The sequence below is a fragment of the Anabas testudineus genome, chromosome 2 (assembly GCF_900324465.2).
Source record: "Anabas testudineus chromosome 2, fAnaTes1.2, whole genome shotgun sequence".
Classification (NCBI taxonomy): Eukaryota; Metazoa; Chordata; class Actinopteri; order Anabantiformes; family Anabantidae; genus Anabas; species Anabas testudineus.
Window position 1 is genome coordinate 13,995,889 of NC_046611.1, and position 24,103 is coordinate 14,019,991.

The following is a 24,103-nucleotide window of genomic DNA, read 5'->3' on the forward strand; positions in this document are numbered from 1 at the left end:
TGGCCATGGATGATCCCTGTCTGGGCATCATCACCTGGACTCTGTAAGTTCACCTGCCTCTCTACCTGCCTTTCTCTGGACAGTGCACGTGTGGGCCCTGCAGACCCACAGAAAACATGAATGAGCTTTAAACGACACTTTAAATGATTGTCTTCCTGCAGAAAACTTCCACGTTCTCAGATTTTAGTCTGACTTGCACATGTTTAATGCTTCCACAGCTCTTCTGTAATAATGTTCAGGTTCATCAGTTAGTAATATGGTTGATGTCTGTTTGCTACTTTCTGCATATTAGTGAATGATTATATATTGTATTTCTACTGCTTACTTCATAATCCTCACAATGAACAGGTGATTTGCAGCTTTGTCATTAAAATCCTGTCCAAAGATTGTTAACCTCTGTGCAGAGTTTTGGTGTCTGACAAAACGTCAGACCACTGATATTCTGTACATATAGAAAACAGCTGCACCTGCTAAAATACAGCAGCAACACGTCACTGTTCATGTGCCACTAACAGAAGTTAGAGGAAGAGCAAAGTAAGTACATGTTTATGTTACAGGTAGAAGTGCTCCAAGCTTCTCGTTGTGTTGATCCAGATCTGCTGCTCACTTTACATTCTGCCCTCACCACGTGATGAATTGCATCTCGTTTCTGAAGACGGGCTCCCAAGAAAAGCGAGATTCGTGAGGTAGCAATGTGCAGAGTGGGTACATCTGTGGTTGTAACTCTTTAAACTCATGGATCTGTTGCTCACAGCTGTTTGTTTTATTGATTTATAACTGATCTAAATAATTCAGCATTACTCCGTTTATTAACCGTTACTTACAGCTTATAAATCCTCTATAAAGGTGCTTCGTTAGAAATTGGTCCTGGTCCTGATTTGTCTTTGACTGGCGTCAACATTCATCCAGGAGCCAATCACATGCTGCCATTGGCTTACATCCCCCCTGCTGCTGAAACACATCTGTCTAACAGCTGTTTGGAGTTTTCCTCAGGTGTATTGGTCTCAACAGACAGTTTCTTCCACATTTATAAAAAGGTTCTATTTTCTCTATTTCCAAATTGTCTTAGTTCGAGAAAACCACATTGGTGAAGAGAAAGTCTGTGATGAGCTCAGCTCAGATTTTCAATAATCCTCTTGTTCTGTTTTCTCCAGGGTCAGTTTCATCTGCGTGTCCAGCACAGAACCAGGTCCAGGATGTATTTAGCCATGAAGACTTTTAAAATAGCTAATCTAGAGTGAATCTGTTAATATAGCTCCACCACAAGAGACGCCATCGGCTTGTTGCAAAGTCAACTCTGTGTGAAGAAGGTGCTGAGTGCATTAAGCTCAAATTAAATCTCTGCACAGTGCCAGTGCAGCTGTCGTCATCATGAGATCCTTATTAAGATCCTTATTGTACTAACAGTATTAACAGTAACAGACCAAGTAACATAAATGTCACTGGTTCAGTGACTTTAGCATTTAATGGGATATTGGATGGGTTTTCTGTATGGTTTAAATGTTTAAATCAAACTTTATTTTGTGGCTGTTAAGATGTTCTTACCAGCTCCAAAAAAATCAAATGGTACAACTGTAAATGATTTGCTTTTATCTACATAACATAGACCTTAATCAATGTTAGGTCGAGGTAGAAAACCAATGAACGTAAAATCAATTCAAGACTCATTATCTCCAAATTTTGAATGATAGACTTGTCAAGTAAGATTATTTGTATATTATTTTGAAGTTTCCTTGAAAGGGTTTTCTGTAAAATTTGTGTGATTTATTTTTAACTATCTGTGCACATGAACCATAAACATACTGTAAAACGTATATTAAAATGTTTCCTGGCATTGTCAGGCATGACCTCCGTCCTAAATTTGCTGCCAAGTGGACATCACCCTAAACCTCAGTGGAGGAACATTTACTTTGAAAAACGTCCCTCCGTCTGGCGGAAGAAGCAGCTCAGCGATCACGAGACTCTGTTTTGACTTTGTATTTGTAGAGAGAAGTTTTCTCCTTCACTGTACTTCAGCCAGAGTTGGATTACAGCAGCATCTGGTGGATGTTGGAGAGACTGCATATCCAAGGCTGCTGACTGGACTGGACCAGACCAGTTCAGACTGGTTTGGCTTGAATCAGAGTTATTTCTGGGAGAACAGGGCCCCCAGTGTGATGCCAGCTGCTCCCAGTACAGCCAGTCCAAACATCGTCCGCATGGACCAGAAACTGCCTGGAGGCCTGGAATCACCGTACAACTCCACAAAGGCATCCTGGGAAATCAGAGAGAGGGACAGGTGGAGAGGAAACAGTTAATTAGCTCTTTAAGTGTATTAATAACTGACTTCTGATGACCTTCATCTAAACAGATTGTCCATGCTGAACCCAGCCCACTTCAACACAGTGTCATTTTCATTAAGTTATAAATATTACAGTATTGAACCTGCTTCAGCAGGGATCCAGTTTCAGATTGTGTCCCCTGACTAAGACCTGCAACACGAACACACACGTGTTGTGTCTGTGTGTGTGTGTGTGTGTGTGTGTGTGTGTGTGTACATGTTCATGTTGCTTTAGTGATGTTTATTGTGTGTGTGAGGTTAGTCGAGCGTTACTGAGGAAATGTTGGGTTCTTTCCCTTCATGGTGTGTGTGTTGATGTGGAACAGTAATATGATGATTAGGGGAGAACCCTCGTCCAGTTCCTTCTGTCAGACGTCCACCTTGATGGTTGATGTCTTAACATACACAAAGTATTTGATGGTATTTTAGGGGATTTCAGTGACTAAAGTTTGTCACAGACTTTAAACATTTATGTTTAGTTTTGAACACCTTCAAACAAAAAGTACCCAGATAATAGATTCCCACACATCAAAAGGAGGCCGTCAGTTTCAGAAATATACAAACCTTCCACATCAAAAGCTGCTGAATTCTCTGTGATCAGCTCCTGTGTATCATCAATGTACTGACACCTATTGGACTGGATTACTGTGATATTGAAGCAAACTTAAAATAAGAAGATTCTCAGGCAGGTTCTGAAGTAATAAGAAGCACCTCTTGTTCTCTGAAGTGGAATTATGGAGGTTTATGATTTTGGAATGAGCATAACTGAAGTTAGGAAACGAGGAGCAAGACTGTTACAGTAGGCAGCTACAACTGTTATCTCTCTTAGTCTTCTGTGATAATCCTCTGACTGCAGCACCTGGAGTCATAGGTGTTCAGACAAGTGTCACTGTATTTCTGTGATACTGAAGCTCTGCAGTTTGAAACATTCTCTTTTTTCTGATTACTAAGCAGATGTATGAAGGTTTATTGGAAGAGGTAATGGATAAATAATGATAGCCTTGGGAAATCTCACTGAGTAATATACAGAAAATCAGTGTTCCATGGACGGTAGACAAGTGGTGTCCAACTAGAAACGACAGTGTTTTTTCTTTGTGGACTTCACATGTTCTCCCCAAGATGTTGTGGGTCCCACCCATAGTCCAAGGACTATCAGAGCTGGTATATAGACAGTCATAGGGTACACCACAGTCCTCTGCAATGACATCTGGTATTAATCCAACCCTGCATAATAAGCCGAGATAAATTGTGATAGAAGATAGTGGAAGGTCTATATTAAGCGATGTGGGTGTTAGCAGTTCATAGTGTACATGGACACTGGACTTCCTGGGCAATAGAGCCCAGACCAACAGAATAGGAGTTCCCACATCATCCACTCTCTTCCTAAAACTGGCATACCACAGGATTGTGTCCTCGGCCCCTACTCTGTTCCCTATTCCAACACCATTGCCAAATTACTGATGACACCACTATAGTAGGACTGATATCAGACAATAATCAAACAGTCTACTTAGTACACACAGTGACTTGGATTTGAACCTTACAAAAAAAAAGGAGATAATGGCGCACTAGAAATAAGAGCATTGCGCTCTCTGCCCCCTGCACACACAAAGAGAAGGTTAATAGAGGTGGGAGAGCTTCAAGTTCTTCAAGTTTTAACTGACTTCACCTTGATCACACGCACACTTCCCATCAGAGGGGGGAGGCCCAGCAGAGGCTTTACTTCCTGAGGAAGTTAAGAAACACCAATCTCTCTTGTCAGCTGCTGACCAACTTCTGTCGGACAATAACAGAGAGCCTTCTAACCTACCGCAGCATGGTATGGTTCATCAGGTGCACAGAAGAGAACTGAGAGGACCTGCAAGGAGTGGATGAAGCAGGGCATGTTATCAGCACTCCACTACCCCCCATAAAAGAGATCTACACTGGCAGAATCCAAAAGAAATATGAAGAAGAGTATGAGTATCTGGACAACCAGTGCCTGGAATAGGATCTGGAGAAGATGTGGAAAGTGGAAAGTTGTTGTAGGAGCACTCAGGGCTGTGACCCCTAAGCTGGAACAGTGGCTCCAGAAGAGCACAGTGTTAGGTACAGATAAGGTGGTAAAAATAACCATTGAGTTGACTGGAATGATATCTTCAGCTGTTGAGTTAACAACAATGGATGATCTTACCTTCATGTGTATATGTGCATTGGAAGTGTGTGTTTATTGAAAACACTGCTAACATGTTGAATACTGAATATTCCTTAGTCTGTTCTTACAAGTTGATCAATGAAAGATATGGTGATGGATGATTGTCAGCACCACTCCGAACTGGGACAGGTTTTGGAAACCATCGATTGACTACAAATACTGTAAAGTGGAAGACTTGCTGTGATGGCTGAAATCAGTCTGAGTCACATTTCTCTGAAATGATGACTCACATAGAGGGAATATATGTGGGTGGTGTTTTGCTGAGTGGACTGATCAGAAAACAGCATGTTGTTCTCCTTACTGGCAGACTGGAGTGGGGGGCTCGTTCACTGAAGTCAGGGATTTTGGTGCTTCTGCCCAAACAACATAATTTCAGGTTAAATGTGTTATATCAGAAACAAACTCTGCGTAATAACCCTTTAACACTACAACATCCACTGTGCCTATAGAGTATATCGCTAACCGCAGGCTGTACATACTATACATATGCACACGTATACAGCCACTGCTGCACATACAGGTCTGTCTGTATATAAAGATACTTCATAAACTACTTACTCATAGTTTACCTAACTGTGCACATGCATTCTTCTTTATTTACCTGTTCGTGATTCACTTTGTTCAGGTTTGTTGTTTGTCCAAGTCCAATTCTTTGTAAGTGAAAACATACTTGGCCAATAAGACAGTCATCTGTTGGCCTAGTTTTTGCATTGTGCCGTATTACTGCCACTAAACCGATGCCGTCTGTGAATTTTGAATCGATTCAGCATGTTTGGTCTGTATTGCGCTTATCATTGAGAGATTCCACTCTGACTGGCTGTTCAGTGAATCACTGCACAAGAAGAGTGGCTCCCTGGCTCAGGGTAAATTAAAACTTCTATCAGACATATTCGCCATTAAACTGTCCATGATGTAAAAATAGTAACAAGTGTGGCTGTGTTTATAGTTTGTATATCTGCAGTCTGAAGTCAGAAGTCTTCTTCTACTTTGCCTTTGTGAATGAGGAACACAGACTACTGCCATCTGCTGTTAAGGAGAACTTTTTACTAGTGGATCTACAGCCCAGGTGTAGATGATGTGAGTTTATGCCTGTAGTTCTTTGTCAGCTTGGTTTGTTGCTCTAAGATAGATAGATCTGCTCTAAGATCTATTTCACATCCACCCTGACAAACCGGTATGAAAGACATGAGGACAATAAGAATGTGTAACTAAGACTGGGACACACTGGGTCTTTGTGATGCTCCCATGCTAATGCAGAAGAAAATACTGTTTGATGACAGATAGTTTCTGTAGGGCTTAATAGGGGTTTGGTGTTTTTCTGATGATTCCATTGTCATTAAAACCCCAAATTTGGTGCAGCTTCTTCCATTTAGTTGTGTTCGACTGATTTCAATCAAATGCTGAATGTTTTCAGAGCAGTTTTAACTCTACATTTTCACATATTTGGTAGATGAAAGAAGCAAACAACCTGTTATTGAATGTATGGAAGGGTTACCGGCTCAGCTGGTGGTACTGTTGTGTGGTATAAAGACACTGCACGACTGATGTTAACGTAACCAAAAGTCAAATCAACACCAAAAGTAACATCAACGTAAAACCTATCAGAACCTTTTTAAGACCTAAACTTTAGATTACTGGATTTCAATTTTTTGGGGACCTTAGAATTCCCAAAATCTCATAAATGAAATAAGGAAATCTGCATTCTCTCCGACTGTCCGACAGATCAGATTCTGTGACTGGTGGGCTGTCAGAAAAACTCCTCCAAACATCAGAAAATGTAGAATCCAAGTCCCACAGATCAGTTCACTGGAGATCTGGAGAAATGCTGATGATGTGGTCTTTTGGTTTCTAATTTCTCTGCAGCTGTAACAGCAGATTTGTTAAAAATATGGGTAAAATCAAAGATTTTTTTAAGCATCTGCAGTCTTTGACAATCACTGAATCCCTGTAGGACTATATTTAAATATCTCTGGACTATATTTAAATATATCAAGACTATATTTAAATATCTCTAGACTGTGACTGATTACCTTATTGACTACACGGTTATGAAAATGGAACAGAAACTGAATCTTGAGTATTTTTAACTTACTGAATCTGCAGAGGACTCTAAATATTACTGCAAAACTACAGTGAAGCCACATATTTAAATAAACGTATTAATATACATATTTACTGCATAAGTTTCTCAGACTGTAGGGGATCCCTCTCACCCTCAGACAAGACCTGCACAACTCCACCTCCTCGGTAAACCCAGTCACAATGTTTTCGCCCTACAATCATGTGACCGCCCTCTTATTTTAAGTTTTAAAAGTATAAAGAGTTTTGGGGTAATTTTACTCTGTGTCTCTGTAGCTTACACTGATCATTGTTTTGTATTGTCAGCAGCCCTGTAGACAGTACTGACTTAAACTAGATTGCAGTATTTTTTCAGTTCTACTACTGTTTCTGTTTGTAGACTCACATGAGATGCTCACATTACAATTATATCATGAATGTGAGGAATTATGATGATACATTGTGGACAGGAAGTGCCACAGTATACAGTGCAAAGCTCGAGACACTGTTAGAGGTTACTGGTCTGTAGATCAATCGTCATCTCTGAGTCGGTTCAGATACATTTAATCTCGTCTTTTTCTGCAGTTAGTTACTTTCTGTTCAGGATCACCAACCCTCAGCTGATTTTTCTCTTCTTCTCGTGTGTGAAACTCAACTGCAGAGTTCACGTCTGGGGACCCACACGTTCAGGTGTTGCTGAGCTGCAGTTTTACCTGCAGCCTAAAGTCTAAAGTTTAATAGTGGTCATTTTTATCACTTCATATTTTATGACAAAACATCAAATAATATATATTGAATTTTATTGGTGCACTATAAACTGAACTGTTTTAACAAAGTAAATGAAGAATTTAAAATGATTCAGATTCAATAAATCATCCCTATACAACATTTTGTAAACTTTAAGTGAAGCAGTTGAATTTTAAACCTCCATCAGTGGGGTCACCACAAACACGCTCAGTGTTAACTTTGTCTCTATCTGAACGACTCGATGGAAAATTTGTTACTGAATTCTGAGAAAGCAGCTCGGCTTCACCACTGCCTGAGTTCTTAGAGCTAACAGCGCGCACACACATACATACACACACACTCTGAAACACACAGAGTTGACCTGAGGTCTGTGTGCGTTTTCAGTTGACTTTCAAAAGGAGCCTGGTGGTTTGACTCCTTTCAGAAGGCGCAGAGCAAGGCACTAACCCCACAGCTCTGTGTGTCTATACTTTGTCTTGTTATTTAGGTTGAACATTGTTCTACAGAAACAGACTGTCAGCTGATCAGAAGCCTGAGGCGGAAACACAACCACGGTGATTACCTGGAAAGATATTTCTAGGTAATACCACACACATAAGTGCAAACACACACACACACACATACACACACCTTATCAGGCAAAAGATAAAACTGAAGGAAACCACAGCTACAGGAGAGAGTATAAATAGAAAGTAAAAGCTTCTCTCTTTTGTGTTCAAGGGTCTTTTTGTCATAGACGTAAATACAAACACGTTACACTCACACAAGCACGTCTCTGCTGCTCCTTTCTCTGAGGAACAATCATGTTATTTGCTACAAATACATAAAAATATATCAGTTCATCAATATATCAAAATTTGGTCCTTACAGGATCTGAGATTGGCCTGATAAAGTGAGGTTCACATGTTCACATCAGGCTTCTTCTGTTAGCCAATCAGGATACAGCAAATGTTTTCACTGATAGTGTCGTTTTTTTCCCAACATCACTGGTTGATGGATCCATGAACAATTAGTTGTAACCCGGAGGGTTTCCCAGTGTTAGGTTCCCAGGGTAAGTTTTAAATACAGGTTTAGTTGTTTTTAATTATGTTTTTCCCATTGGAAAATTGGAATAAAAAGTAGCAGCGGAAGTTTGGTTATTTTTTTTAAATCATGGGTTTTATGGTTTTCCAATGTAATGTTTTTATTCAGGATATATCTAGTGTGTTTAAAATTGAGCATTTTACATAAGGTATGTTTTGATCAGAGGTTGAAGGTTTGGTTGTTTTCTTTAATCATAAGGTTTTGCACTATATGTTTGGACTTGGCCAGTTAACAACAAGCTTTTTATTGGAGTTTTTTCCCAGTGTAAGTTTCATTAAAAATAATTTGAATTAAGGGTGTGCCAACTAAAGTTTTAAATAGAGCAGTTAACAGCAAGTATTTATAATTAAGGGGTTTTCCATGAATGTTTGCTTTGTTGTTGTTGGTATTAATCGTATATTTTCCCAATGGACTACTGACACCATTTAACAACCAGTTGGTTTTAAATGTGAAGACTTCTGATGGAATTTGGAATAAAATAATAAATGGGCTACTTTTAATCTCATGTTTCCTAATGTAGTAAGATAATTAGTAAATTTCAGACATGATTAATTACTTCATCATTTAGTCTCTAAATTGTCCTCTAAATCTTTATATTTAAATCTGACTCCAGAAAACTCCACATTAGGTTCTGAGCTGCCTGTTTTTCTCAGTATCAGTTTAACGAGTTTCATGAAAACAGTTTTTCAATCTGACAGTTTCTATGTGTGTCTGCAAAACTGTCACTCTGTCCTTCATCGTCTGTCTCACACACACACACAGTCTGTAGAGTTTTAGGGATTTTCAGCACTTTGCATATCATTTGCATTCAAACCAAAATACTCTTTTTCTATGTCTGCAGTGTCACGTCCGATCTCCCCACGGTGAGACAGCTCCAGAGAATAAAAACAGACTCTACTGAAGAACAAATTTCCCCTCCAGGGTGTATATGAGGCTGAGAAAATGTGATTTATTTCATGTTGAATCACTGAGTTTTTATACGTCTAATAACACTACCGATGACTAATACAAACTGTTAAGGTGATATAGATTGGGGCTGTCTAAACTCTCTGCTGTTCCGTAAACACGAATCTTAAAATTCTGCACTGGGGTGTACTTTCCAAGCATTACCTGGACCTTACTGGAACCTTTGGAGGATGCCTAAAGGAGGCATCTTTGAATTTATTTACTCGGACGTTACTCAATGAACCTTTGGACTCACATTTAGGAACTAATGTGGAAGGGTAGTCCTAGACCAAAGAAGGTCTTCTGTAAGGATACCTGAAGTCCATCTGATCTTGGACCAAGCCATTTATTACAGTTCATTATTCTGTGTTTTAAAGATGCAGACAGGTATAATGACGAGACAGTGGTTCTACAGTCAACTGAAACAAATAGTGGACATCGTGGTGATGTAATATGCTGCTAAAACCATGTGGATACCAGGACACCAGGGACTTTGAAAACCCTGTCAAAGCACTCCCAAGCATCCCTGAATTCTTTTAGTGACTATTAGTGGGATATGATCATCCAAGTCTATGAATCAGCAGAACTGTGAGCTTAGTCCTGAAACTACTACAAGAATTCTCTTTCAACGACACATTTAAGCTGAACTAAATCTGGTCCCTGGAAAGAATAATTGGTACCACCAAAGACTGCCAGAGTCTTTTAATAAAACCTTCAAGGAGACATCTTTCAACCTCATCAAGGACTGCTGGGGCTTTGTCAAACCCTAAATCCTGTCCTGAAAGCTCTTCAAAAGACCTTTTTTCTTACACAAACTTTTAAAAGAATCCCTATAAGCCTACCAACGTCCCTTTTCAGTAGCTAGTGAACACCGTGGATCAATCAGAACGTCCTTGGAATATATTCAAGGGTTTCTACATTATTACAAAGCTAAAACTATAATAAGGAGAAAGTAAACAATTTGTGTTGAGCTAAATAATAGAAAACTAAATGCAGTATGGTTTGTTTGTGACAAAAAAAGGAAAAGGAAATCATTCTCTCACCCATCCTCCATTGTCTGCTATCCACCTCTGTAGCCGTGGTGATTCCAGACTATCCTCCAACCACCTTGCAATGTCGTCCACCTGCCCCACTCTGCCAATTCTGGCTACCTCAGAGCTCAGAACCCCTCCCAGCGCCATCATGGTCACAATGCGTCCCCAGTTCACCCCGTCCCTGAACAGCTCATCGCTGACCCTTGTCAGGTTTTGTCGTCGCTCCACACCGCTTCTGTTCCGACACTGCAGCAGCAACAACACTTGAGCTGACAGGTTGTCATAATAACGCCGCTCCAACTCATCACAGGCACACCGCAGGGCCACTTGCACCCGGGGAAGAGGCAACCTGATTCCTAAGAGACAAGACAAGCCAGAAAGAGAAAAGTGATGTCATTACATAAAGGTAGGCAACTGTGGCATCTTAATAATAAGATTAACAGTAGGAGTAGGGATAGTTGTGATAGCTAGTTTAAATTTGAATCAGAGGTTAAGTGGGTAGAAATCTGCATCTTCCCCTCATGTTCTCTGAATAGTCTCTGTTTCTGCTCAGACTCAACAGAATCGGAAACAAATAGGGGAGAATGGAGTTGGTTGTCACAATTTTTATTTTTACACAGATCCCTCAAAGACTGTGACCTTAACATATTAACTTTCACTGTGTAATGAGGGTAAAGTGTCAGCTAAGAATCCTCTCTTTCACTAGGGTAGCAGTGAGAATGGAACTTGGCATTTCTTTTTCCGGTCTTCTTCTCGGTCCAGCTTTTGGATATGGCTTCAACTCAACTGAAGTAGTTACTTTGCGTCCAGAGCTAGTGGAAATTGTGTGCCTGTGGTTGTGGGATTTTAGGTGTCCTGTTCTTTGTCATTTGAGACCAATTCATCTGCAGCTGGGCTGGGGTCAGTATTTGGATGGTCAGTCACAAAGACAGGAGCAAAGGCTGACTGAGGGAACACCACCCTATAAAGGGGATATATTCCACTCGTCCAGAAGCCTGCCTCAATGTTGGCTATGTTTACAGCAAGAGGAGAGGCTGCAGCTACAATTTGGGGTATTTTGTGAATGGTCATTGTTTTTCGTGGATTATTGAACACCCCAGGCAGGTGTTGATGTGTCTCTTAAATGGGCCAAAGACAGCTGCATCCAGGGTCTACAGGCAGTGAGAGCAATGAGGGGCGAATGATAGTATCACAATCCCATTCTCTTTAGCATAGTTAAGTCCATCAACCCAAGGGTGGGAGCTGTGATTATCCACAAGTAGGACACATGGTCATTCTTTGCTGCACTTTATGTGTACCAGGAAATGCTTCTCCTTCATTCACCCACTTGGATTTGCCCCTGCTGCACTTTCTGTGGGACTGGAAATTAGAAAATAGTCAAAAATGTAGACTCACAGGAAAATAAAGAAGGGGGAATTCTGTTCCCAGTGGCAGAGAAAGCAAAGGAGATAGTGACCAGGGTTCACCTCTCAGCAGATGTCAGAGATCCCAACTGCTTGTAGCTTCTCCTGGCTACCGCTTTGTTTGGTTTACGGACAGTGGTAACACCAGTTATCTTGCCGTCACCTCCTCCAAGTTGTTGAAGAACTGGTCCACTGGTCTAGTGGTTTCTGGGGTCCTGATTCAGAATGACGACTGTCTCTACAGAAAACCAGAGAACCAGTCTACACCTGCCATCTTCTTCTCTACTCAGTTTGTGCAGACTGCGACATTATTGTGGACTGCATACATGTATGTAAGTCTGTGGATTTTGTGGATGATTTTTGATATATCCTACTGGCAAGGATGGAAAAAATCCATCTCATTTTTAAACAGCGCCTTCTAGGGAGTGAGTTATAGTCAATATGACAACCAATCCTGTTCACCTCTAAAGACTGATGATGTAAACAGACCTGTGCAAACTCAGCAGCACTTTGTGTGAATGTAATCTGTCCTCTGTTTCAACATTTCCAGAATCCACTGTGTTAAAGTAAGAACTTTAACATGAAGAACCCAGATTCCTTAAGCACAAATTTAAGTTACTGTTAAGTTGAGGAGGCTGGTGTCACGGTGTATTATGTGACCATCAGATTCTGTGACGTGCAGCAGAGCAGCGACCAGGTCAGGTAAAATTAATTGATCATCAAAACATGAGAGATTTACTGTTTTAGGTTGATAGTTTATCACTGGAGCTTTTATTAGTGTCTTTGTTATGTTCTGCCTGAAACTGTTTAAAACAGGGATTCAGATTCAAAAAATGCTGCCAAACTGTTTCCCTGTGCATAAATCAGGTGTAAGCGATCCTCCTCCTAGAGAGCCACAGCCCTGCTTGTACTTGTTTTGTCAAGTTTTGCAGTCATAATACTAACGATACTACTACCACAGCAGTATTAGTCGTATAACAGTAGCAGTACTGTGTAGCAGCTGTATTAACAGCAGCACATATTTCTGAAGTTTCCCCCAAAAGCAGTCATTGTCCTCAATTCACAGACTTGAATGGAGTCAAGTTACCTTTGAACAGCACCTTTGGTATAAATACTAGTGGTAGTATCAGCAATAGTAACGTTAGCACAGCTTCACTTTACCTGACTCCACAATAAACGTGCTCACCTGTGTGGGCGTGGTCTGTGGTGGCGTCGCCCTCCCGTGACGTCCTCGCTCGCTGCGGCTGTGGTGGCGGAGTCCGCCACACCACCCCCGTACTGAGCAGCTGGTAGCGGAGATAATCCTCCACCATGTCCCGGCTGGTGTAGGCGGCGGCCATCGCCCCACCACCTCCCCCTGCAGGTAGCTGTTAGAGCAGAGACCCCGCCACTGCTCGCATTACTGATCCACCAATAGGAGCGCAGCACCTGGTGACGTTTCACAGGTAATGTTAAGGTAGAGCTCCACTCTTTAATCCAACAAACGGGCTTTGTAATGAATTATATCCGAAAACATCAAGTACTTCAGCTCTGCGAGAACAAAACTGTACCAAAGTGTGATTTGATTTGAGTGTGAAATTCAGGTACACACGAGCTTTTAAACATGAAACTCCAGCTGCCGAAGGTTAGTTTCTCGTCGTGAAGCTTTGGGCCATGATCGATTGATTATCGGTCGATTGAAGGTCCGAGCTCGTCGTGAAGACGAGGTTCAGCTCTGAAGAGATTCACAAGAAAATCCAGCATGATGCCGACAGACGGAGCGACTGTTTCTGCGGGAGGAAATCCGCCAGCTGCTGCAGCTCCGCGGGGAAACACTCGATACTCACGACCGGATGAAATTATGAAATAGAAAAATGAGAAGCAGAAGAAATATATTCCGGGAGTTGGTCGGTGAAGGCGGCGGGCGCAGGCAGCATGAACTCCGGGTCTTCCTCACACACTCGCAGCCTGCCGGTGGTCACGCCCCCTCCGTTTGACCGCTGGGATTCCCCTCCAACGAGCCTCTCCTCGCCAGACTCCACTCACAAAATATCCTCATTTAAACATTCGAGTGCGGATGAAGATGGCGATGAAGACTCATTCATTCCCCTTGATCCAGCTCAGTTCCGGCTCAGTTCCGGCTATAATCCGGCTCCGGTCCAGCTCTGATCAGGTGAACGGTCACTTCCTCTTCCCGCCTCTCATTCATGCTGCACGGTGCGCGCGCATATGAGCGTGCACGATATAAAAAATTGAATTCTCGTTTCCTTCACCAGTATTTATTATTGTCAGTAATAGTACTTAAAGTCATACTAGTTAAAATATAATTAATAATGTTACTTATATAGTTATAAAATAGGGATAGTATTCATAATAAGGGAATTAATTAGTAGGCTACTACTTGAATGTATACTAGTTGTAATAGTACAACCAATACTAATTGTTTTCTGATAAGTTGTGTTAGTACAGTTTTGTTTGTTTGTTTCAATCTAATAAATAATTTTTAGTAGATTACTTTTAGGTATTATTAAGTATTAGTATATAGTTCTGGTAGTGGTGGCAATAATAATAGTACTACTTGTAACATGGTAGCATTATTATAATTAATTGTAGCATATATTACTGGCAGTAGTAGTAGTGGTAGTAATAAACATCTGTTCTCCTTCTCTTTTGTAGTTTTTAACGAGATAAAAGTAAACTGTATCATCAGTATGACAGTAACCTGTATATTTAATAATCCTGTGTATTCATCTGTATTTGTGGGTATAACTGTGCAATGGTGTATTATTTTTGGTTTATCACATAAAGTTTGTTTAAAGTGACAAAGTGTGTTGTTGTGATGATGATGATGATGATGATGATGATGATGATGATGATAATGTGTTTGCTGCCACCTGCTGGACTGGTAAGGTGTTTAGACTCACAACCAATCAAGACCTAAAGAAGATACAGAGTCAGGAAACATCAGACTCTCACACTGTCAGGGTATCACAACTTAAAACTTTAAATAATAATAGTAATAACAATAATTATATTTTTGTTATTATTTTTATTATTACCTGTTGTCGTAGTTGTGTGTAGTTACCACCAGACGGCGGAGATGTGCTGTGTGTGTATTTGTGTGTGTGTGTGTTTTTGACAAGCAGCGGTATTTACGGTGTTGCAGACATCACGTGAACGCAGCAGTAACACACACACACACACACACACACACACACACACGGTGCTGTCTCCGGTTACCGGGGCTGTGTCAGATGTGTTTCTATTTTTCCATCTTTCCCTCCGACCCGGAACCGCTCTGACACAGAGACACAGGGTAGAGGGACACACAGACACAGTCCGGCAGACAGACAGGACAGGACAGGACAGAGAGAGACAGACAGGACAGGACGGGACAGAGAGAGACAGACAGGACAGGACGGGACAGAGAGAGACAGACAGGACAGGACGGGACAGAGAGAGACAGACGGGACAGGACGGGACGGTCCACTCTTCTTCCATCTGACTCCGCCTCTCCCGTTCCGCTCTGCACCGATCCGGTGACAACAACCAGCGATCGCTGTGTGGGCCGGACCGAGCCGGACCGAGTCGGAGCTGGACCACAACATGTCCCTACGGCTGCCTCCGTGCGTGATAGACTGCGGGACCGGGTGAGGACACACGCACATACAGAGACACACGCGTACGCATGGATGCACACCGTGTAAAGAGCGTGACGTCATGTGTGTTTTTATCATCATGTATGTGGGGGGTAGGTGTGTTGTTTTGGTTGTTATTAAAGGACCAGTTCATCTAAAACCACAATTCAGTTCAAGTAGAACAGAAGCGTCAACAACAACAATAATAATAATCTCAACAACAACATCAACACTGCTGCAGTAAGAGAACCAACATAATAACAACAGATTTAATCCAAGAGCGGAGCGGAACACAGAATAAATGTGACATGTGGTGCTGGAGTTGGGGGGTGGGGTTCTGGCAGGGCTGGGTTGTTGAGGAGGATAAACCTGTTCAGGTGGGTGGTGGTCCTGGTCCTGATGGAGCAATACAAAATCGGTTTTACTCAGGTGGAGCAACCAACCAAACTCTGTACACTTTTTAAACAATTTAGGAAAACCTGTCTTCATGTCATGAATCCAGTTTTAGTCCACATCAGTCAGATCTGCATCATATGATTCATCAGATACTTTAGTTTTTCTTTGTTGCTCAACTTGTGTTTTTATAAATTTTTTTTGCGTGTGTGTTTAATAATTAACCAACAAAAAGTTTATAACGTTGTATTATTTCTTTATTCTGTATTAAAATAATGTTAAACTAATTATGGTTTATGATAAACTATAGAAACTTTACACTGGTTATACAGGATACAGGCTAGAATTTAAAAAATATAAGTGTCTGTGATTCTGCAGGTCTTTATGTTATGTCACAGTCGTCAGTCTTCCTGATATCTGTCCATTATTTCTATAGGGAGACAAGCTCTCGCTATCACCAGTGTGTGCTGTGTTTAATGACTCTGTCAGCAGCAAATGTTGATCAGTCTATTCTGGTCCGAGTGTGTGAATGTAGGACAGCTGCAGGAAGTAGAACAGGAGCTGCATGTTCACTCAAGAACGAGAATCGAAGGAGTCCAGAGTGGAAAAATAAAAAGGTCCAGAAAGAAGCTCAACAAGTAAAATGTTATTATATTAAACAGAATCATTTATCATGTGTTATTGCAAATAATAATCATAATAATTATGTTGATTAAAAGATCAAGACAGAATAAGTCAACAGCAGCTTTGATCACTAATTAACAATTTGACCCAAACACAAAGAGACTAACAACAATCACAGAGTCGCACATATGAGCAAAAACTCCAAACAGCCAATGTATAGAGGATCTGGGTGCCACATGTTGTTAGACTTATATAGACTAACACTGTGTTTTATTTGTGTGTCTGCAGATACACAAAGATCGGATATGCTGGAAACACAGAGCCACAGTTCATCATGCCGTCCTGTGAGCATCACACACTGACACACGATGAGTCCTGCACAATCTGAAACTCTGAGGATCTGTTGATGCAGCGAGCAGCTTCCTCCGTTTGTCATAGTTTACATATTTAAACATTGAACATCATCTGCACATCACACAAATGATCAATACTTAGGACGTGGAAACTTTACTTCGAGGTTTACGTGGAGCTGTGTTATTGTCGAACAGGACAGGCTTTATTTTCTGGCCTCTACACTTTACTCTACACAAAAGTCAAAACAAGTTTTCTGAACCTGGTCATTAGTAAATTTTCAGGCATGGTACAAATCTTAAGCCCTACCCCTCACGTGAACATGCAAAATGGGGGGAAGGACAAGGGGTAGAAATAGGATTGGCCATCCTCACTTCAGTTTTTAATAAAATAGTTTTTAATAAAATAACTTCATGAAAGACTTTGAACATCAGCACGGTTACTTTGTTTGACCTTATTGTCGGGTTGAACTAAAGTAGCTGCAGCTCTTAAAGTGTGAAGCTGCTGCGTTGTTCAGATAAAAGAATATAGTGTCAGATCCTCTATTTAGCCACAGACAATGATCTGTGTATGAGATAAAAATGTAAAAATAAAAATATGCACAGATACACAGTGGGCCTCTGCTGCTCTGAGCTTTCAACTGCTTTCTCAGCCATGTCAACAGATGTGAAAACCTCTAGTGAAAACAGTGCAGTGACACACCTACTCTGTTTACATCCCTGTTCTGACTCTGGTCTCCACCAGGCATCGCCATCAAAGAGTCGGCCAGCGTGGGAGAACAGGCCCAGAGGAGACTCGTACGAGGAGTCGACGACCTGGACTTCTACATCGGAGACGAAGCCATAGACAAACCCAACTATGCAACAAAGGTACAGGAAAGAGTCACACTGGTGACGACTTATTAAACCACTGGTGCTTTCATCATCGTGGTCTTGTCATCTTGCTGTTTAGTGGCCGATCCGTCATGGGATGGTAGAAGACTGGGACCTGATGGAGAAGTTTATGGAACAGGTCATCTTCAAATACCTTCGAGCTGAACCTGAAGACCACAGCTTCCTCATGGTGCGAAGACGCTGTTTGTATGACGAATACATGTGTTGTTGCTATGGTTACCGTACATTAAAATACTGATTTACGCATGTGTGTGTGTGTGTGTGTGTGTGTGTCTGTGTGTCTGTGTGTCTGTGTGTGTGTGTGTGTGTGTGTGTGTGTGTGTGTGTGTGTGTGTGTGTGTGTGTGTGTGTGTGTTCAGACCGAGCCTCCTCTCAACACTCCAGAGAACAGAGAGTATCTGGCTGAGATCATGTTCGAGACCTTCAACGTACCTGGACTATACATCGCAGTACAGGTAAGATGCTCAGACGCACCTGGACCATTTGGTGTAATGAAGTAAAGTGTTTCTGGTGTCGGTGATGCCTGAGAAGGTTCCAGGGTGTCTTATGAAATAAAGCCTCTCTCTGTCAGGCAGTGCTGGCGCTGGCAGCGTCCTGGACGTCTCGGCAGGTGGGACAGAGGACTCTGACCGGCATTGTGATCGACAGTGGAGACGGAGTCACACACGCCATCCCTGTGGTCAGACAAGCATACAGTTCACATTAAATGATACCAGCTGAAGTCCAGAGTCTGTCTGCTCACTGATTGGTTGATGTGGCTGTCTGTCACAGGCTGAGGGCTACGTAATTGGCAGCTGTATTAAACACATACCCATCGCAGGGCGGGACATCACCTTCTTCATCCAACAGCTGCTCAGAGACAGAGAGGTGGGGATTCCTCCAGAGCAGTCTCTGGAAACCGCCAAGGCCGTGAAGGTACCAGCGTCCTGCTCCACTCCTCTGTTCTCCAGATGCTTCTTTTTTTCATTAACTCCCCTTCATCTCTTCATCTACAGCTTTCTTCACACTCCTCTAACTTTAAACAATAAAGACACTTTTATCATTACTGAATCATGTTTACATCAGTGTACATTATCATAAATGCAATAATACATAAACCTGCATTCTGTGTGTAATATATATTTAAGTATATGTTTGTGTATTTTCTGTTCATATTTTTATAAATTTGTGTATATTTTGTACTCTGTATGCATTTTTATGTATTTCTTTGTATTAACAAGAATATTTTGTTAGTATTTCAGCTTTGTTATGTGTTCTTTTGTGTTTTGTTTTATTTATGTCTGTGTGTATTTTGTGTGTTTCTATTTGTAGGAGCGCTACTGTTACATCTGTCCAGACATTGTGAAAGAGTTTACAAAGTACGACTCTGATCCTGGCAAATGGATCAAACAGTACAGAGGAGTCAATGCTGTCAGTAAAACAACATTCAACATCGACGTGGGCTACGAACGCTTCCTTGGCCCGGAAATCTTCTTCCACCCCGAGGTAACTGCCCGGAGCCTCTTTATATTTTCTGGAATTTCAAGTTAGACTTTGTTCAAAATGTCTACTAATGTTCACTGTAAAAATAAAAATTTTACTTCTACATATAAAAATTCACAGGTAGCAGGGTTGCTTTACCTACTGCATATATGCACACCAAACTAAAAAAAGATGTTTAATGTAAAATGAGTACATATAAACCTGTGTGTGTGTGTGTGTGTGTGTGTGTGTGTGTGTGTGTGTGTGTGTGTGTGTGTGTGTGTGTGTGTGTGTGTGTGTGTGTGTCTTTTCCAGTTTGCTAACCCAGACTTCATGCAGCCCATCTCTGATGTAGTTGATGAGGTCATTCAGAGCTGTCCAATCGACGTGAGGAGACCTCTCTACAAGGTAACTTCACACCTCGGTCATCGACATTCTCCATCTCAAACTACTGGTGTGGTTGTTGGTTTAATAACAACATTTGTGTGTCAGAACATTGTGTTGTCTGGAGGATCAACCATGTTCAGAGACTTTGGACGGCGGCTGCAGAGAGACCTCAAAAGAGTGGTGGACGCCCGACTGAGGCTGAGCGAAGAGCTGAGTGGAGGACGGATAAAGGTCAGACTGAGGTTTAGTTTAGTGCTACAATAAGAAAGAGGACAACAGGTTACACTCATAAACACAAAGTGTCAACAACAGAAAACAGCAGTAATCAAATTACTAACAAATCTGCTAAACAAATAAACAGAACCTCAAAGAAGAACCAGTCATAAGAGTCCTGATACCTGATTTAAAGGAACAGATGCTGTTTGTCATGTTTCAAACAGGATACAGCAGGTAGTGGGAACTAACACCCAGAAACAACACAACAAGGTTGTGCAAACACGATCATTGTTAGTCTCCAGTCTCAGCACATGTTCCCCAACTTCACGAAGCTGGTCTTTGAGATGTTTGAGCCACAATGAACTGCTGGGTTCACAGATCTCCACCCAAGCAGCTGTTAGTCAGTGTCGACCTTTCAAATCTGAAACCACCCTGACAAACCTGAAAGTTTCTACTCAACCACAAGCTAACGTGTTTTTGTCTGTCTGCAGCCAAAGCCCATGGAGGTTCAGGTCGTCACACATCACATGCAGCGTTACGCCGTCTGGTTCGGAGGCTCCATGTTGGCGTCCACGGTAATCACACAGACACATTTGTATTTCTTTTCTTGTGAGAACCCTCAGTCACAGAAACTTCCACCGTCCTCTGAGACAGAACTAGAGTATTGAAGATCTATACAGAATCCTAAGTCTGTCCTTAATGAAAAGTCATTTACTAAAAAAGATTTATAAATGTCAGAGTCAGTCCTCACAAGCATTTCCATCTAGTCATGTGGCAGAAGCTTTTTACCTATCTTTGCTGTAGTAACCCTACTTTTGTTTGTTTGTTTTTATGTTGGCTTTGGTTTGTTTATTTTTTCGTCTGTCTGTCTGTTGCTGACATATCTGATATATATGTTTGCAGCCTGAGTTTTTCCAGGTGTGTCACTCAAAGAAGGCCTACGATGAGATCGGTCCAAGCATCTGTCGACACAACCCCGTGTTCGGCATCATGTCCTGATGGCAGCAGCAGCTGCACATGGCTAGCCTGTTAGCTTGTTAGCCTGTTAGCCTGCTATGTTGTCAGCCTGTTGACCTTTGCTGCTTGATACCTAGCCAGCCAGCTAGTTTGTTAGCCTGCAGGTTTTGCAGCCTGCTGGTCCGTTTACCTGCAATCTGCTAGCCACCAGCCACTTAGCCAACATCCTGTTAGTTTTTTTGCCCCATTCAGTTTTTGCTACAACTGGTTAGCAGATGTTAGCACAGCCTCATCAAGCACAAGGGCGTCTGGAGAAAAAGTTACAATATGGTCAAAACACCAATTATACAGAAATGTTACTGAACAATAAACACAAGAAAAGCAACATTTGAAGCCAACCTAAGGATTTCTCCAGACTTCAGCATGAGGTGGGGCCGGCTGATGGTGTGCTAGCTTAAACACAGGTTTAAATATGTGGATCACAGATATAAACGTCTTCACTTTCATCCAGAGGCATCAACAATCAATACACAGCATCAGAGATCATATCATTTATCAAACAGTGACAAACAGTTGCACTAACTGGAAGAACTTGTTTTGTGTCTTTGAACTTGATGTACTTTAACTCACTTATTTCTATTTAAACATTAGATACAACATTTAAGGTCAGTGTAACACTAAGAAATTCAGTTTTTCCACTACAAAATGAGAGATTTCTATGTAAAATTAATCTCATTGATTCATTCACTCTTTTCATTTTAGAAAGTTGTCTTTGAAATAGCAGATAGAAAAACTGAAATGAGAAAGTGTGATTGGCTGCTACTTCTCTGATCATACATGTTGTTGTCATTCAAAGGCTGCGTTCACATCACAGCTGATGTTATTCAAATCAGTTTTTGTTTCTGCAGCAACTAAATCATATTGATTAATTTCATGTTGTTTTTTATCGTCCCACTTCTCTGCACATATCGGCTGTCGTCATCATTCAGATGGGGACATTTTAAACATGTTAATCATGAAACCTCTGTTCCAGAATAACTGGGATTCAAATATCATAAGCAGCAGTTGCACAAATGATCTTGATGTTGTCCTTGTTCACATCAGAGCATGTGGGTGATCACAGTGTTGACACTGGAGCTGGAGACATCACTAAAACAGACCTGAGCCATCACTGGAAAACCACAGATCTGAGCTTTAGGCTGTGATGTGAACATGGTCCAACTGACTTGTATTCATATTCGTACATGTGTCATCGCTGACACTCAGCCACCGTCTGTTGTTGTCATGTTGATGTGACACCAGACTGATGCTGTGATGCTTTTATTTAATACTGTTCAGAATGAAACATGATCAAAACAGCTGGTAAACGGATGCAACCTCTGGATGAATGGTGAAGAATCAAAGTCTTTAAATGAAAACAGATTTAAATTACATCAGCTCTGTAGACACTAATCTAAGCCAATTACAGAATCCAGTTTCTTCTTTGTGTGTTTCTGATTTCTGATCTACTTGTTCATTTCTCTGTTTTGTCTCTACTGTTTCCTTCGTCGAGCCACTTGCATGTGTCTGAAACTTTTTAGACCTGCTGATAGCGTCAGTTAGTTGTCATGTCAGGATTTCTGTTTCCAGCCAAGATTTACAAACTGAATTGATCTAATCACATTTAGATTAAAGTGACAAACTGAACTAATGAGGCGTCGTTTAGAAACTGGAATTAGTTATTTTATAGATCAGCCCAGAAGAGAAGGTCCCTAAAGAAAGTGTCTCTCACAGTCTGTCACAGGAAATACCCAGACGTTGTTCTTATGAATGTTACTGATTTATAAACCATTAGTATTATTTATTATCTTAATAACATCAATTACATCTTATTAAACCTTTATAAACTCTGCCTTATAAGTGAGTGGTCAAAGACTAATGTTCCTATGTTCTCAAATGCTGAGTCTCACTGATGTTATCAGTGGAGGAGAAATTTAGTTAACGGGGTCAGGTTTACTGAGTGGAAAAGAATAGAGGCAAAAGTTTGAGACCTCACTGAATCAGCGGCAACATCCTTGTTCAAATCCCCAAAACCCATTATCATTCTTTCTGCTTCATTATTAATTGTATTGTTGTTACCTTAGATAAACCTAACGCGACTGTGACTCAGCTGGAGGGGACATCATCCAGTTTTACATAAAGGGACATTTTATTTTGTTGATCATACATGTGTAGGATAAAAACATGTATGCAGTGCAGCTCTAACAGCTAAGAAAGGAGTTTTGTGTTTCATTGAGTTTATTTCTCATGTGTCTCTTCACACCTCCTGTTTTTCTTCATGCAGCATGATGTCACATCAGTCTGGTCACTTTAACACCAGAATTAATGATGTTCTTCATAATTGAACAACTTGCTTTTTAATATTTTGGGTTAAATTAATTTGCAGAAGTAACTGATGTGGCTCTGAATCATAAACTGTGAGTAACTTTGTCCTTCACCGTGTTGATGTTGAGCCTGTATAAACTACTGCACTCAGAGTGTTTATATTTGTAAAGAAAAAGACTTTATCAGAGGAGAACACATCACTTCTATTAGAAAGTTCGATATGAACACAGGCGCACACACATGCTGTAAATACTTACTGCTGCGAGAAGCATCGAACTGATCCAGGAACAGGTCAAAACCACAAGAAGTACCATTTTCAAGAAGTACCATGGTTTCTTCAGCCACAAATACGTGAATCTAGAAAAACTGATCATGTGTTTTATAAGTACATACAGCATCTGTACTGGTGCTCTTTTCTTTATTTGGATCCATTTTAGCACACAGTTTTGGTTCAGGACTATTTGGCCTTGACTTGGGACCTTTTAGACCTGTCTCAGGATTTGTTTGACCCGATTCCACACTTGTTGATCCCAATTTAGTGGCCATGACTTGCTGGCCTGGACTTGGACTTGCTAAATATGGACCTTAAACTTGCTGGTTCTGATACAGTGAATGTTTAGTTCTAGAGTAATAGATTCAAAACTGTTCGGTCTATGGGGATTCACTGATTTAATTCTGCCCCTGACTCCGAATTTGTTGCAACTGACTTGGACCTGTTGGTTATGACTACGTTCTTCAATGGTCTTCCACTTCATGCAGCCTCCAGTGAACCTGTCCACACCTGGTTCTGTATAAATTCACAATTAACTCAGAGGTTCTGTTGGCCCTGCAGGGCTGGGCTGGTTTTTAGCTGCTGATTATCAACCTTTTTCAGGTTTGATCTTGTGGTTTGGACTTGAGTCTCTGGTCTCTGTGAGCAGCTACAACAGTCGAGTGTATAAAAGACACAACAGAGATTTAGTTTTATGATGACATGTGCACGCTGTAGTGACTGATTGAATGTTAACGACTTGTGGTTTGATACTGAGCTGCTGTCAATAAACATTTATCATGTCC

General features: G+C 41.1%; 2 protein-coding genes across 3 annotated transcripts; one reads left to right on the forward strand and one right to left on the reverse strand.

Moving 5' to 3' along the window:
* Positions 1-40: 40 nt before the first annotated feature.
* On the reverse strand, positions 41-14,582 carry LOC113163585 (apoptosis regulator Bcl-2-like). The gene is made up of 3 exons (XM_026362341.1): positions 12,971-14,582; positions 10,391-10,737; positions 41-2,254 (listed from the first exon to the last, which is right to left on the reverse strand). Exons 1-3 carry the CDS (start codon positions 13,122-13,124, stop codon positions 2,126-2,128), a joined length of 630 nt encoding a protein of 209 aa, XP_026218126.1. The 5' UTR covers positions 13,125-14,582; the 3' UTR covers positions 41-2,125.
* A 589-nt stretch (positions 14,583-15,171) lies between these two features.
* On the forward strand, positions 15,172-24,089 carry actr3b (actin related protein 3B). 2 transcript variants are annotated; one of them, XM_026362300.1, is made up of 12 exons: positions 15,172-15,413; positions 16,707-16,762; positions 17,514-17,638; positions 17,721-17,831; positions 18,022-18,117; positions 18,234-18,341; positions 18,434-18,577; positions 18,974-19,147; positions 19,439-19,531; positions 19,616-19,741; positions 20,218-20,301; positions 20,630-24,089. In XM_026362300.1, the coding sequence occupies exons 1-12, from the start codon at positions 15,370-15,372 to the stop codon at positions 20,723-20,725; spliced, it is 1,257 nt and encodes a 418-aa protein (XP_026218085.1). In that variant the 5' UTR covers positions 15,172-15,369; the 3' UTR covers positions 20,726-24,089. The 2 variants fall into 2 exon arrangements, with proteins under 2 accessions (XP_026218085.1, XP_026218086.1); XM_026362301.1 differs by lacking the exon at positions 15,172-15,413 and adding an exon at positions 16,366-16,432.
* Positions 24,090-24,103: the final 14 nt, after the last annotated feature.